This window comes from Alosa sapidissima, chromosome 19, assembly GCF_018492685.1.
Source record: "Alosa sapidissima isolate fAloSap1 chromosome 19, fAloSap1.pri, whole genome shotgun sequence".
Lineage (NCBI taxonomy): Eukaryota > Metazoa > Chordata > Actinopteri > Clupeiformes > Clupeidae > Alosa > Alosa sapidissima.
The window spans coordinates 24,559,766-24,575,788 of NC_055975.1; the positions used below are offsets into that span (position 1 = coordinate 24,559,766).

Here is a 16,023-nt window from a genome sequence, read left to right on the forward strand (position 1 = left end):
TGGGTGTGATAACTGAATGAGTGTTTACAAAACTTGTATGTTATTACATTCTGTTTTTATTTGCATTTTACACAATGTCTCAATTTTTTTTGATTCGGTGTTGTACATGTAAGTGACCTATGCACAAGATCTGGCGTAACTGATAATCCAACACCCACGCTGTCTGCCGGTAATAAACCTGTTTTGTACTCCGCCAACAACATGAATGACCGAAGCGTCTGATGACATTATAATTAAAACATTGCCTCTTTATGTCCTACAATATGTATCTGTCCTGTAGTCCTTTTCGTATGGTATACTTGTCCTAATATGGGAGACTGCTTAATGTGGGACACCCAGTGGTTAAAGTGGGATTTGGCAGGTGGGGGAACCCTAAAATCCAGTGTCGGTGCAACAGGGAAAAATAACTCACCGTTGGACAACATATTGAGTATTGTGGTGTAGCAATACTTTTTGGACAAGAATTGCTAGCTTCTTGGTCACTTCTGTACACATGAATAATTAACTCACCATTTATTTTAACAAATATCATCGTGCTACATTGTTGGTATGAAAGAATATATTATTATTAATTAAAATTTATCTCAGGTGGCGGAACTGCGTAACCCCCCCCACACACACACACACACACACACACACATTTTAGCCCCTGGGGACACCCAAGCTCCAGTGGGGTGTAGCTCTTCCCCAAACTGATGAATGTCGGTGAATCTATGGGAAAGCCAAAGCTGTAGGGTTCTGTTCTGTTCTGTACACCCTCACATTGTAGCCTAACATAGCCTACTACAGAAGTCCGAAAGGAAAAAATCTCCCGCGTTAGGGCAATACACCCTCTGTCTATTATGCAGATCCAGAGGCCCCCAGAGGCCTAGGATTCATTCCTCTGTCCTAAATGATTTCAAGCTGGCCCTTTTATCCAATAAGAATATAGTGTTCCGGATGGAGACAGTGCAGCAGTACAGTCAGCATCTTACACTACACTGTAAGTGTGCTCAGTGGGACTCACAGGAACTCAGGGTTTAGTCCGACCCGGGGTAATTTTTCTGAACGCACTCCCCATCTCCTGTCATCGCTGTACTCTCTACGCTGTTCTGTCTAATGACAGAGGCTGAAAAGCCCAAAAAACATCACTTAAAAACTGTCTCCTAAAACTGTGATTTGGTGTTCCAGTGCACTTTCCTCGTGGCCTTACGTGGAGGTCGAGGTCTCTCCCCTTTTTTCCACACTTAAGGATCACTCAGGAAATGAAAAAGATTAGACATTTCCCAGTTCATGACACACACTGCCATTTCATAGGGCTTATAGATTGCACACACCTACTATATGTTTGTGTTGCCTGCTGGTGTACACTCTAAATAAAGGATCTTTAATGGCTAATCACATGGCTCCATTATTCCATGAGGAACCACAAATCTGTTGAACCTTTACAGTAAATCCTCACAGTGATTCCTCACAGGCAGGCAGCACTGTACCTTGGAGCTGATAAGGGATTAGTCTGTTTATTTTAGCCAATATGTAATACTGACATCTAGTGGATTGATGATACCACACAACACATGTCTGTTTTTAATAAGTCTGGAGGGGTTGAAGAACGCCTTTCTAAAGCATGAGCACAAAGTCGTCCCACATTTGCATGCAAAGGTCACAAGCTGAGGACAAGCATGGCTGTTTATCTTTAGGGAAACCAGACCCATGGATGTCTGCATTTGGTATGAGGCTGCAGCACTGCAGCTGGTTGTAACTGGCGATACTGCACTGGACTGGTCTTGTGCAGTTGGGGGGAGCTGAAAAGGGATGTGTAATAGCGCCATCTAGTGGAGTGATGATACCAAGCAACACATGTCTGTTTTTAGCAGAGGTGTAAAAAGTCCGGCTTCAGAAAGTAAAAATCCTACCATGTATTGGTTCTACATGTGGGAGTTTAGTGAATGGTTAGAGTAAATGTGGCTTTTACTTTCTGAAGCCGGATTTTTACACCTCTGGTTTTTAGTCAGTCTCAGGGGAGGAGTTGAAGAAGGCCTAAACACAATGTTATAAATATATAAATAATTATGATTATGGTGTTCATCACCATGTCACCACCAACTGGGGGATGGGAGGTGGGGGCTGTCTCACTTCAAACCTATCAAACCTATATGTAAATAAAAAGTCATTAATTACTGGAAAGACACTATATTTATGTTTTTGTTTTGTATATGTTCATTATTGATATTAGATATTGTTATTGATATCATTCGTATTAATGTTATTTTGCTTAACATACCATTTAAAAAAAAAAGAAACAGAAAAACTCTAACTAACTACTCTAATGTTCATATTCTGTAAGTTGCTTTGGACAAAAGTAGTTGCTAAGTAACCATAACCATAACCAAGGTCAGGATTTGTCCAGTACTCCGCATAGCCAGTACATTTCCCAGTGTACAGACCATAACAAACATTGACACCATACTGATACTGATACTGAAGTCATAATAAAGCCAAGATCTCAGAGGTAAACTCATCTCATGGCCCCAAAAAATATCCACCAGCCTAGCCACCCAACTTATAGGATAGTTGTCATAGGCGTGCATACATAGACACTAGGTGGTGCTAAAGCACTAGGAAGTTTGCCCTTTATCAACGAAAATGCCCTTTTGAAACTTTTTTTTTTTTTTTTTAATTATTAATATTATTAAGATTTTACTGAGGTCGGTTTTGAAATGATCTTTTGAAAACCTGAGCCATTAAAAACGACTGAAACAATGCCCCGAGATGAGCCACCTCCTTGCGCACACCCGACCAGCCTAGCTCTCTTCCTTTGTCACGTGAACTCGCGCGGTCACGCGCAGGGCACGCCAGATGCGCAGCGCAGCAGTTCAGTAAGCGTCTTCAAATAGCAGGCATGGTCGCTGACAGGCTGCTTCTCCCGTGCCCCATCAGCCAGGTAACATACAGATCAAGCAAAATCTTACAGTTTGCCCTCTAAGCCCACATGCAATAATTTTGTTGTGCAGTAAAATGTCTCATTCAGTCCCAAACAAGCATTTTTGCCGACTGGTCACCTGATAAACTAATTAGATGAAGCTAGATAAAGTTTTACGCTGTAGCCCAAATCAATGACAGATAACGTGACGACCACATACAAATAATTTCGGTAGATTTTGCAAATTTATGTGTTAAGAAGAACGTTTTCTGTTGTATATGTTTTGTTAGGCAACATGTATTAACACATTCATTTGTGACAGAAGAAACGGGAAGTCCCCCATTACCTGTGAAAAATGCCCATCTGCATTCATGTAATGACAACAGTCAGTAGCCCACTATAACTCCCTCTCGTACTGTTTGGTCTCTTTATTGTCTTACAGATCAAGTAAAATCGTACAGTTTGCCCTCTAAGCCCAACGTGTAATCATTTGTTGTGCAGTAAAATGTCTCATACAGCATCAAACAACTAAGCATTTTTAGCCGACTGGTCACCTGATAAAGTTTTACGCTGTAGCCCAAGTCAATGACGTGACAACTTGAGGACGACCACATAGGCTACAAATAATTTCGGTAGAGTTTGCAATTGCAAATCTATGTGTTAAGACGAACGTTTTCTGTTGTATAGGTTTTGTTAGGCAACATAAATGAACACATTTTGGTCTCTTTATTGTCTTAATTGTATATTGATTTACTAATTGCAGCACAAGTCAAATTTCATTCAACATGTGCGTGTAATTTTTTTTTTTATAATTAAGTGTTCCACGTGCGCTAAAAAGTGCCCCCCCCCCCCCCCTCCTGAGCACCTGCCCCCCAAAATGTCTGTGCACGCCACTGATAGTGGTGGATAGTGACTTTGCATCAGGACCGTGAGTCCAATGAGCTTTGCCAACTATGGACCATTTCCATGCCATGAAAGATATAAATTTAAATGAAAACACACAGATAACAAAAATAGACACGAGGGCTTGAACGGTCAATAATTGGGCAGTCTGTTCTCCCCCGGCTGTGTTTGAAGCTGTTGTATAATTAATGTCCTGAGTGATGCAGTGAAAGTGATCCATGGCTCGGCTGTGGCTACCTGGCTCTGATTACCAGCTCCGTCTCCAGTCCTCGTATGTCAGGGCCAGAGGGCATCGCCATGCCTGTCCCCCGCCCCCTGCCCGCTGACAAACACGGCACAAGAACAGAAGGGAGAGGAGATGGCCGGCAAAGACTGCGTAAAAGTGGCAGTACGGGTCAGGCCTTTCAACAAGGTCAGTAAGCCTGGGTGTAGTAGCGTCTTTCTGTTGATGTGCTGTTTTGGTTATCAATGCTGATGGAAGCAGATGAACGTTTAGATGGGGTGTTGAGAGATGTGCTGTTTATTTCTAGAGGGAGAGAGAGGCAGGAAGCCGCTGCGTGGTGTCCATGGCGGCAAACACCATCACGATCCAGGACCCCCGCAACCCACACGTGCGACGAACCTTCACCTTTGACTACGCGTACTGGTCTCACAGCGGCTTCGTCAGGAACAGGGACGGCCTGTTTGCTGCCGAGGAGCCAGGTGGACGCTATGCAGATCAGGTAATGAAGCGGCAGGGGCTTCTCCAGGCACAAGCAGCCTGGGCGGCACCCTGTACCCACTCTAAAATATACTTTGGGGCAATTAAATTTATATGTAGAGTAATTTTCTGTGTATTAGCCGCAGGACAAAGAAAAAAAATCAAAACGATATATTAACTGCCCCTGTTTATTAACCTCATAGCTGAAGACTTTTTTTAAAATCAATGTATAAACCTTGGCTAATAGTTGGGAAATTATGGTATTTTCAGTGATTACAAAGCATACATGAATAATGCACACATTAATTAGTACCTGACAACAGCCTGTATCAGGAGACTTTATTTCTATTAATTGTGTGTGTGTGTGTGTGTGTGTGTGTGTGTGTTAGTGTGGGAAGCACTAATGTAGCATTCAGTCAATCATTCGGACACAGGAGATTGCATGCTACAGTTAACACCGAGGACTGCGTATGGGAACACTAGTCAAGTAGGCCTTGATGAAAAGAGAATCTCAATAGAGCTCTCCACTGAGAAAAAGCTTGTAGTCTGGGACTGAACTTAGCCCATGTACAGTATGGGGAACCAGCTCTGATGTATTTCTGCATTTAATCAGAAACAAGTACATAAGACTATAGCCAGAGACTTTCTAATGAGGAGACGCAGCACTCAAAAAATCCTCCATAGAAACGCATGGGGTTAGTTTGTAACGCCAATATGGCCGTTGTCTACACATATCCCACCCCTTCCTCGGCAAAACGTCGACATGTGAATACATTGAGCCAATCATGTGGTGTGTTGTGAAGACATCGTTCCAATCATGTGTTGTGAACTCGCCGCTGGAGCAAGATTGGTGTCGTGAAGCCTTTCTGCTGAATAGGATGGCCGACGAGTGCCCAAAAAGCGTTGCTATATGGCCGCCGAGTGGAAGGACTTGCCTAAAAGGACTTTGCTATAGCACACTGTGGATCACAGATAACACACTGAAATCATGGTTTATTATCATTGCACACAGGGGAGTGTATTCAATGACCTTGGACAGGGCATCCTGGAGAATGCTTTGCAGGGCTACAATGCCACCCTGTTGGCGTACGGCCAGACGGGCTCGGGGAAGAGCTACTCCATGGTTGGCTACGGCCCCAATAAGGGCTTGGTGCCCACCTTGTGCGAGAGACTCTTCCAGGCTGTGAGGGCCAACCAGGACAGCTGCCAGTGCCAGGTATCCAACTTTTCCAGGAAAGTCAAACGGTCATGGAAATGCTTTTATTTTATCTTTCTTTTTTTACTGTTTAATTATGATTCTGTTTCTCTTTTCCTCCAATGTCTAGGTGTTTTTTAGCATGCTGGAGATTTATAATGAGCAGGTAATCGGCTATCATTAATATCTCTTCATTCTAAAACCAAATCCAACAGCTCTTGATAGTCAAAAACCACCACTCTATGGCACATGTATATCTACATTGAGTTGGCTGGGCCATTGGTGACCAACCTGGGTGAGAGATCTAGATCAGAGGTTATCAACCTTTATGGGGCTAAAGTACACCAAAGGTCAAACCAAAACGCCAAGTCACACTGACTTATGTTTTCTGATAACATTGTCACACACATTATTATGGGCTATAACAGGGGTGTGTATACCCATATTTTGTTTATGCAGAGAGTCTGTATAGAGACCACAGCGATAGACATGATTTTTGACTGAGCTTTTCGATTAAGAAGCATGCATTTAATGAGTTTAATGCATTTAAAAATAGCCTATTTCATGGGCCTGTATAAAAACGCATTGGGTTCCTCAACATTCCACGGAACACCTCACTTTGCCTCAAGCCTCGGCCAGTGTTGGGTATATTACAGTATTTTAAAAACTAAAATGCTAAAATAGTGTTATAGATATATTACAGTATTTTAAAAACTAAAATAGATTGAATTTCATTGAAATTCAGTTGCAAAAGCTTGGAACCATGGCCTAGCTCTCCCGTCAGCATCATGAACTCATACAGCATCTGTGCATTGCTGTGTGTGTGTGTGTGTGTGTGTGTGTGTATGTAACTGATGGAGACTGCCCTGACCACAGGTGATTGACCTGCTGTCCCGAGGTGGCCGCTCTCTTGGCGGACTGCGCGTGCGTGAGGACCAGCTGCGGGGGTTCTACGTGGAAGGCCTGCGCCGGGTTCCGTGCGACAGCGCCGCGCGGGTGGAACAGCTGATGGAGCAGGGGACGCGCACCCGCACCACCGCCGCCACGCACATGAACGCCAACAGCAGCCGCTCGCACATGCTCATCATCGCACAGCTCAAACAGGTCACACATGCTCATCATCGCACAGGTCACACAGGTCACACATGCTCAAACAGGTCACACATGCTCATCATCGCACAGGTCACACAGGTCACACATGCTCATCATCACACAGGTCACACAGGTCACACATGCTCATCATCGCACAGGTCACACAGGTCACACATGCTCATCATCACACAGGTCACACAGGTCACACATGCTCATCATCGCACACCTCAAACAGGTCACACATGCTCATCATCGCACAGCTCACACAGGTCACACATGCTCATCATCGCACAGGTCACACAGGTCACACATGCTCATCATCACACAGGTCACACAGGTCACACATGCTCATCATCGCACACCTCAAACAGGTCACACATGCTCATCATCGCACAGCTCACACAGGTCACACATGCTCATCATCGCACAGCTCAAACAGGTCACACAGCCAGAGGCCAGGCTTTCATCTGGGGCTGGGGCTGAGGCTGGCTTTTACACTGCGTTCCAAATTATTATGCAAATTACATTTTTCTCAGATTTTCCTAAATAGGTGATGCAAATGACAGTCAGTATAATTTTCATTTTATTGAACAAACCTCCCAATGATAACATGAGTTTAATTGGAAAACAATTGGTCACTTGTTTTGCCAAAGCAATTGTATATAATGCAGTAAAAAGTGTGAACATGTCACACATGCAGATTAATAGATTTTCTTGAACAGTATAATAATGTGTGTGTGTGTGTGTGTGTGTGTGTGTGTGCTTGTGTGTGTTTGTCCATGTGCTTATATGTTTGGTCCCTCTCTGTCTCTCTCTATCTCTCACTCTATGGGCCCTATCTTGGTGATCCAAAACCCCATCACATAGCATATTCTTGTCACGATGCAAAGGGTATTCCTATCTTACACTCGAGTTTTTCGCCATGCCCTTCTCTTTTATTACACGATGCGCCCAGGGGTGTGGCAATTAAAGACCTAAGGTGTGGTCTGCATTACAAAAGGCATTACACCACTGACCAAGAAAAATCTGGTCTATAGTGAAAGGCGCATATGAAGCACAGCTGAAGACACTGAAGACTATGACACCACGGTGAAATTAGTTTCACTTTGCCTATGAGATCAAATAATAGACGAGTGCAGTACAGATGCGTGTAGGTTTTACACTGCTAGGTTTTAGTAAAGCATGGTGTAGTAGAATATCTGTTCCATATGGTCTCTGTGCAAGCAGATTCCTTCAAATGCGCCGCTGACTATCAAAATACCGAAGCGCTGTTTGAAGTTGCGCTGCTTGCTGTTAAAGGGAATGACAGATGTCATTCTCATTGGTTTAAAGGATGTAACGCCCAAAACACATCCATGACTGATTAAGAAACATAAGACTGACATAAGATGTGGACTGGACAAACCCCTAAATTTATTTAAGCTATTCGCCAGTGACCATTTAGATCGCTAAGATAGGGCCCTCTATCTCTTTCTGTCTGTCTCTTTCTGTTTCATATAGACCACCAAAATAACACTTACCTCAAACACTCACATGCAGACATAAGGACATGTAAATATCTCTAATAATTGCAAGTGGTGTGTTTATGTGGAGTACAGTTGTCTGCTGAATAGACACGTTACTCTTGTGTGTTTCACTGTATTCACTCACAGATCTTCTCCAAGGAGAACATCACCAAGCAGTCCAACATTAACCTGGTGGACCTGGCAGGCAGCGAGCGGCAGCGGAGTTCAGGCCTGGAGGCCGACCGGCTGAAGGAGGGCACGGCCATCAATGTCAGCCTCACCACACTGGGCAACGTCATCAGGTCTCGGACAGTCCCAAGGGACACTTCACCATCTTCATCACCATTTTGCACTTTAAAAAACGCTGCAGGCAAAGACAGACACTGTATTTCATTGTGTCTAGACTTAAAATGAATCTAGAAAGTTAAACTCAGTATTTTATTCAGTGTGAAATACCTGTACATCATTGTGCCATTTTGTATCAGGTTATTATAAACATCGGATAAACATTAGAAATGTTGATGAGAAATGTCATATAAATGAACTGTTTTGCGTGTGTTTGGGTGTATTTAGGTGTGTTTGGCTGTTATTGGTGTGTTTGGACGGTGTTCCGTGTGTTTGGCTGTGTTTGGCTGTGATTGGCTGTTTGGAGTGTTTAGCTGTGTTTGGTGTGTCTGGCTGTATTTGTCTGTGTTTGGTGTGTTTGGCTGTGTTTGGTGTTTTCGCATGTGTTTGGCTGTGTTTGGTATGTTTGGCTGTGTTTGGGTGTGTTCGGCTGTGTTTGGCTCTGATTGGCTGTTTGGTGTGTCTGGCTGTGTTTTTCTGTGTTTGGTGTTTTCGTATTTGTTTGGCTGTGTTTGGCTATGCTTGGTGTGTTTGGGTGTGTTTGGTGTGTTTGGTATATTTGGCTGTGTTTGACTGTGTTGGTTGTGCTTGGTGTGCCTGGGTGTGTTTGGTATGTTTGGCTGTGTTTGACTGTGTTCGGCTGTGTTTGGTGTGATTAGGTGTGTTTGGTATGTTTGGCTGTGTTTGACTGTGTTGGCTGTGCTTGGTGTGCTAGCTCTCTGGCAGATGCTGCGTTGGGGAAGAAGGCGGTGCACATCCCCTACAGAGACTCTGTGCTCACCAAACTCCTGCAGTCTGCACTGGGGGGCAACAGCCGCACCGTCATGGTAAAACCTTACTCAGTTCAGCTCAGTTTGTGGTTGACAGTGTGTGTGTGTGTGTGTGTGTGTGTGTGTAGTTGAGAATAACCAGATATGGGTGCTGTTTATTTTGCCACTGCCATTTGAATTGTGTCCCCGACATACACTGCTTCACACTCCTATGTCGATATCTCTATATGCATCATGATCTCTCTTCAATCCTCTCTTGTTTCCTTCAGATTGCAACTCTGAGTCCCTCAGACATTTGCTATGAGGAGTCCTTGTCTACACTTCGTTATGCAGAAAGGTGATTCACCCCTTGATGTCCCCTCTGTCCACTGGCTGAATGTGAAGAGAGAGGCACTCTAATGTGTGGTCATGGCTTCTCTGTATGCGCAGGGCGAAGCGGATTCAGAATAAAGCTGTGGTCAACGAGAGCCCCACTGAGCGCCTGGTCAAGGAGCTGAAGGCGGAGAACGCCAAACTGGTGCTTCGCCTCAGCCGGCTGGGGCAGGAGGGACGCAAGACAGAGGAGGAGACCAGTAAGACACGCACCCTATACACACTCATACACACACACACATGCACCCTATACACACTCAAACACACACACACATGCACACACACGCACCCTATACACACTCATACACACACACACACGTGTGTGTGTGTGTGTTTGTGTGTGTGTGTGTGTGTGTGTTTTCTAGAGGAGTTGCGTAGGCTGCTGACCCATAATGAGATGCAGATCAAAGCCATTCAGACCCTGTGGGAGCAGCACCTACAGGAGGCGCTCAAGGACTGGGAGATGCAGTACGCCACCATCACACAGGTGTGTGTGTGTGTGTGTGTGTGTGAGAGAGAGAGTCTGTGTGTGAGAGAGTCTTAAGTTCCACATTTACAATTCAACATTCAACATTTAAGATTCAGGATTTATTGTTACAGTCAAATATGTATAATATAACCAACTGGGAGCATATATAACAGTGTGCGGGTATCTCTTTATTTTTTATAATATATATGCTCATAAATCCCAAAATAACAGCACACCATATTCCTCAAATCATCTCTCTCTGGTTTCCATAGGAACGGCGGATGATGCAGATGCATCCCTACATGCTGAACATCAACGAGGACCCACAGCTCTCTGGCGTGGTGAAGCTCTTCATCCAGGAGGGTGAGTCCAAGCGGTCATAGACCGAAAAAAAACATAAAATGACCATAATGCCATCAGAAATGAAGGAAACATGTTATTTTCAAATACTGACAACAATGGTACAGCCTGGATGAACACAATTTAAACATTCATCTGTGGCCCACAAATATTGTTTATGTTTTGAGATTGCGCCACCTTCTGCCAGTTTACCAATCACACAGCAATTAAGGCCAACGCCCACTGGTGGTGACCACATTTGCGTATATGGATTAGACGCTCTAGAGATACAACATTTTTTTAAACTTTGGTGTCGACACGCGTCAGACTCCGTCAGAGGGCTTTGCTCCATTAAAAGTAATGGAGTTCTAAACTTTGGTGTCAGTAGACTCCGCCAGTGGGCAACGCACTTTTTATTATATACTGGCGCCGACAAGCTTATCGCAATGTAATGTTACCCGCAATTAATTTTACATAGCCAACTTGTGTTCTGCAGACGTTAAATAGCAATCGTTAGTTACCTGTAGGTAGCCATGGTGCCAGAACTGACATATAGATAAATATACAAAGTGTTCTGTCACTGTACTAATAAAACATGACGAAATACTTTTATGACCAAGTTCAGCTCAGCTCGGTTCACGCGGGTTGAATCCTCAACCTAGTAGGCAACCCTTTCTGGAAGGGAGCGGGGGCAATGCTGTCAGATGTTTTGATGATTTTGGACTTTAATACCCATTTTGAACGTAAACGCCAGTGGTCATTCTTACATGTAGCACCTTTAATTGTCTATAGCTGAGACAGTGTGGATTAAAAGGTCATGAGTTTGCCTTCAGAGAAGGCTTGCATTTCTCACCGCACCTGAGGACACCATGTTCTTGTGTGCGCAATTTGACCTCTAGATTTTAACCCTAATTGTGATTTATTCCATAAACCTTTTATGTGACGTTGATGTTTTAAATGTTTCATGTTGTGTTTTCTGTCTTTATGAAGGTGATTGGGATGTGGGCCTGTCAGAGGGCACATCTAGAGCCATCCCTATTAAAGGCTTAGGGTGAGTGTGTACAACATTACGGCTTGTCAAGTCAAGTTTATTTATATAGCACATTTCAAACCCAGGGGTCATTTAATGTGCTTTACATAAACCAAAGCATCTTTGCAAAAGTCTTTGCATAATCACGGGTGTTTTCTGTGGGCTGTACTGGCACACAAGTTTCTAAGAAAATGGTGGACATGTATGAGCAGTTTCTTGGTGTTTTAAGCCCCCAACGTTGTCTTCAAGGCAGCACTGCCTGGAAGGTGCTAGGGTTAGTCATGGGTTAAGGTTAGGATTAGGGTTGGGGTTAGGATTAGGATTAGGTGCCTTAAAAAGTCAACGGTGGCAGCGCTGCCTGGGGGCTTAAAACACCATTAAGCGTATGAGCACCTTTTGCATGATTATTATCCAGAATAACCTCGGAGAGAAATGGTTTGTTGTTTTTATACTCACTTGCATGTCTGTTCTGTGTGTTGCTCTACCTCTCTCTTTGTTCCGTTTCTTCTCTCTCTCATACCTTCCCTTTGTCTCTCTGTCCCTCTTTGTCTCTCTGTCCCTCCAGTATTCAAGAGAGACATGCTGTCTTCACCAATGAGGACCGCAGGGTCTCCGTAACCCCTGTGGCAGGGGCAAAGGTCATGGTGAACGGCCTGCCCATTATGTACCGCACTGAGCTGCAGCACCTGGTGTGTGTGTGTGTGTGTGTGTGAGAGTGTGTATCAATTTAATTTAGTTTTAGGTCAGGTCAATTCAATTAATAGAGAACACCAGGATGGTTGGGCTCTATTTTTAGATTTTGGGACTAAATTTTCACTACGGATGAAAAACGGCTATGGAATTGGCTATGAAATGGAAATTGTACAGGGCATGTACAAAACATCAAGTGAACCACTGCTTTTTCACCACTGACGAGGCTAAAGATGTCAGTATGAGTGTCGAACTACATGCATCAGATCCCTACAGAGATATACCTCTACATTTATAAATGTAAATACATTATGTTTTATGTAAATAAAATGAATGTTTGTACAGCCAGTGTCTTCCTAGTCTATGACCCATGATCTCATTCAGTCCCTGATAGTCAATTATCACATATGGACTATATTCTGATTACACAATACAGCCACTACATTGATAAGTAGATACTGAATCATGTGGATTAATACACTATATAATGTAATGTTGTTATAATGTTGTTATAATGTGATAGCCTGACGAGCCAGACCCACGTCAAAATGTAGGGTCTGGGGACTCGCCATTCGCAGTGCTCAGTCCAAGGAGCGGGATAAACGGTTGTCTTTTAAATTCCCTCTGCACGCAATAGGATAGCGCTACAACTCATGATTCCCATGCGTTTTCCCACCAGCGGAGCTAGTTTGCTAGTTGTTTAAACTTTTTCCAACTTAAAAAAAGCTTAACTCGTGTCACGCTGTTCGCCAACAGCAACATCCATCTTCTTTGTTTTCGAGAAGCAGGGAATTCACGCCGAACCATCGCAACCATCGCTATCATTATGTTAAGCCCGCCTACCGACTCTATGCACGATGTGATTGGCCTGATCGAAGTTTAATTTTTCCAGCTCGCAAGCCAACGGAGAGTTGCTATACTACCGTGGCAGCAAATTTGTTGCCGCTAGGGTGCATCTAGATTTCTAGGCTAGTTATTTGATGCAATGCTGTTATAATGTTATTAGCTGGTAGTTAGTGTTGACTGTTGTTGTTGACTGTTGTTGTTGTCCAGGACCGGCTGATCCTGGGCTCCAGCAGCACGTACCTGTTCATTGGCTTCCCCTGTGAGCGGGGTGCAGACGATTGGAGTCGCTATGACTACGACTACTTTCAGTCAGAGCTGGCGGCCGCTGAGGGCATCCACATTCCCACACTGTGCGAGGACCAGAGCCAGGGTGTGTGTGTGCTATTTGCTCTCGCGATGTTTGTGTGTGTGTGTGTGTGTGTGTGTGTGTGTGTGTGTGTGGTATTTGCTTGTGATGTGTGTGCACGTATGTTTGTGGTATTTGTGGTGTGTGTGTGTGTGTGTGTGTGTGTGTGTGTGTGTGTGTGTGTGGATTTGTATGTGTTTGTGGTATTTGCTTGTGATGTGTGTGTGTGTGTGTGTGTGTGTGTGTGTGTGTGTGTGTGTGTCCATCTGACACTGCGGTTAATCAGTAATCCTGCCTCAGCATCAGGAGAGCCCAGTGTGGAGTCCAGCCAGACGGACCCCAGCCTGCTGGCTGTGTTTTATGACTACATCAAACTCATCCCCATGGTGACCGAGGCCAACCAGATGAGCCAGGAGCTCAGTAAAGTGAGTGCGGGAGGGAGGGAGGGAGAAAAACATGTCATGACTGTCTACGGACTGCTTATTAGTCTCCTGCTTTTGTAGGAGAATCTCATCGAAGATCCTTGATTACTAGCTCCGCTTTAACCCTCTCGGATCTCATCTGTGTGTTTGGACTTCTTATAACAGCTTGTCCTTACTGCATGTGACTGTCGTGTTTTGGGTTGTGTGCTGCACAGGGCTTCGTACAGGCTCGGCATCCGCAGGCTCTGTTGTCAGGGCCACACAGAGCAGTGGAGATACAGTGCATACAGTACATGCGCTTCACTTTTCCCACCCACACTTTGTTATGTTTCAGATCTTCAAATGGATTACATTTTTTTTCTCTCATCGATCTACACTCAATACTCCAACAATCAACAAAAAAAAATTAAAAGACTGAACTATTCCATTTACATAAGTATTCAGACCCTTTGTTAAGATGCTTGTAATTGAGCTCTGGTGCATCCTACTTCTATCAATGGTCCTTCTACAACTTGATTGGAGTCCACCTGAAACATAACAAAATGTGGAAAAAGTGAAGCGCTGTGAATACTTTCAGTTATTCCGTAATCATTATAGCTATCGTTCCTCATTCTCTCTGAATTGCCCTTTATTTTAAGTTGGAACTGAGGCCCCCACACACTATTGATCTGCTATTAAGCATCAGCAGGTACGTGGCCAGATAGGAACGCTCTGGCTGAGCCTTCACAGATGAGAGCTCTGTGTTCACTGAAGACTGAACAAAGAGTGTGTGATCTTTCACACTGTTCATTTGCTAAAGCAGAGACTCAGTACTTCTGCTCTTCTGATTGAATACTTGATCTTATATCAGATCTTATGAGCTATATGGGGATTTTATATGCAATGTGTTTGTATGCATTAATTACAGACATGGATGCGTATCGATGGAAACAGTCTTTTCATTTCTGTCATCAGGGGGTGGAATTCAAGCTGGAGATTAAAAATCTGGCCATGTCTGACTGTCGGGGGCGTGACCTTGAGAAGGACATTGCTGTACGGGTCACATCCCTGGAAAACAAGCAGGTGAGGTGGATATCTGTCCCGCTAGTGACCATAAATCCTTCAGATAACAGCAGGATGTATTTTTGGACAGGCACCTCTGCCAAAATCACCAACAGCTGTAGTTGTGTGTGTGTGTGTGTGTGTGTGTGTGTGTGTGTGTGTGTGTGTGTGTGTGTGTGTGTGTGTCTGCGTCTGTGTGTTTGTAGCAATCAGCCCACATATTACATATTCTAGGAGTTGTGTCATATTTCAAAACCAAACCTGAAAAACAGCACATGTTTATGGGAAGAGTGGGCTGATTAAAATGAAATTACAGGACATGTCTTTGAAACCATTCTGGGGGATAACAGAGTAATGTAGTTATGCTTTAATGCAATCACACGTTTGGCCCTCAGTGAACCAGCTGACTCTCTTTGGTTAGCGTTACCCGCAGCCCGTTTCCCTCCGAGGACACAGCGTCTGTCATCAACCCCCCTTTACCATATTCAGCTGATCTGGAGCGCTACCCAGCAGCAGAATGAAATTACAAGCACTGAATCGTTCAAACCCTTTGGGGGGATCTATTGCAGCACCTGGCTAGTGTGTTGCTCACGACATCAGATTATTATGGTCAGAACGATCAAGTCAAGTGTTGAAGTTCACAGTAGATGGTGACACAGTAGATGGTGACACAGTAGATGGCGTTTAAACGTTTCTGGCATGTGCAACATTTTTTACTGAAACACCCTCAAATCAGTGACCTCATGCTCATATGTTGATGCAGAGGCAACAGCTCTGAAGAATATTGTCACTTCCCAAAGATTGATGGTCTTCTCTGTGCATTGTGTATCACCGGTCCCTATCTCCACATGTTGTAGGTGTGGATGTGGTCGAAGGCCAAGTTCATCAACCGTAAGTTCCTGATGGAGGAGGTGTACCACCAGCAGAAGCAGCAGCAGCAGCAGGCGGAGAGCGCGTTGGGGGAGGGGCAGGGGTCGGGGTCCAAGCGCTTGGTGCTAGCCCGGGACCGCGACCCTTTCTGGGACCCTCTGGAGCCGCTGCACCTGGGCAGTGCTC

At 44.3% G+C, this 16,023-nt stretch overlaps 1 protein-coding gene across 3 annotated transcripts in view; it reads left to right on the top strand.

Moving 5' to 3' along the window:
• Window positions 1-2,784: 2,784 nt before the first annotated feature.
• The window catches only part of kif28 (kinesin family member 28), an 18,155-nt gene continuing 4,916 nt past the window's right edge, over window positions 2,785-16,023 (top strand). The window contains exons 1-18 of one of the 3 annotated variants that reach the window (XM_042072287.1): window positions 2,785-2,923; window positions 4,060-4,217; window positions 4,336-4,527; window positions 5,518-5,721; window positions 5,831-5,866; window positions 6,577-6,804; window positions 8,445-8,599; window positions 9,358-9,469; window positions 9,682-9,749; window positions 9,842-9,984; window positions 10,150-10,271; window positions 10,526-10,616; window positions 11,583-11,643; window positions 12,188-12,311; window positions 13,366-13,528; window positions 13,805-13,929; window positions 14,881-14,988; window positions 15,825-16,023. The exon at window positions 15,825-16,023 is cut by the window's right edge and continues 124 nt beyond it. In XM_042072287.1, coding sequence (XP_041928221.1) covers window positions 4,164-4,217; window positions 4,336-4,527; window positions 5,518-5,721; window positions 5,831-5,866; window positions 6,577-6,804; window positions 8,445-8,599; window positions 9,358-9,469; window positions 9,682-9,749; window positions 9,842-9,984; window positions 10,150-10,271; window positions 10,526-10,616; window positions 11,583-11,643; window positions 12,188-12,311; window positions 13,366-13,528; window positions 13,805-13,929; window positions 14,881-14,988; window positions 15,825-16,023 — 2,185 coding nt within the window. In that variant the 5' untranslated portion in view covers window positions 2,785-2,923; window positions 4,060-4,163. Of the gene's footprint in view, window positions 2,924-4,059; window positions 4,218-4,335; window positions 4,528-5,517; window positions 5,722-5,830; window positions 5,867-6,576; window positions 6,805-7,153; window positions 7,232-8,444; window positions 8,600-9,357; window positions 9,470-9,681; window positions 9,750-9,841; window positions 9,985-10,149; window positions 10,272-10,525; window positions 10,617-11,582; window positions 11,644-12,187; window positions 12,312-13,365; window positions 13,529-13,804; window positions 13,930-14,880; window positions 14,989-15,824 lie in introns of those variants that run through there. The other 2 variants (XM_042072288.1, XM_042072289.1) reach the window with 2 other exon arrangements.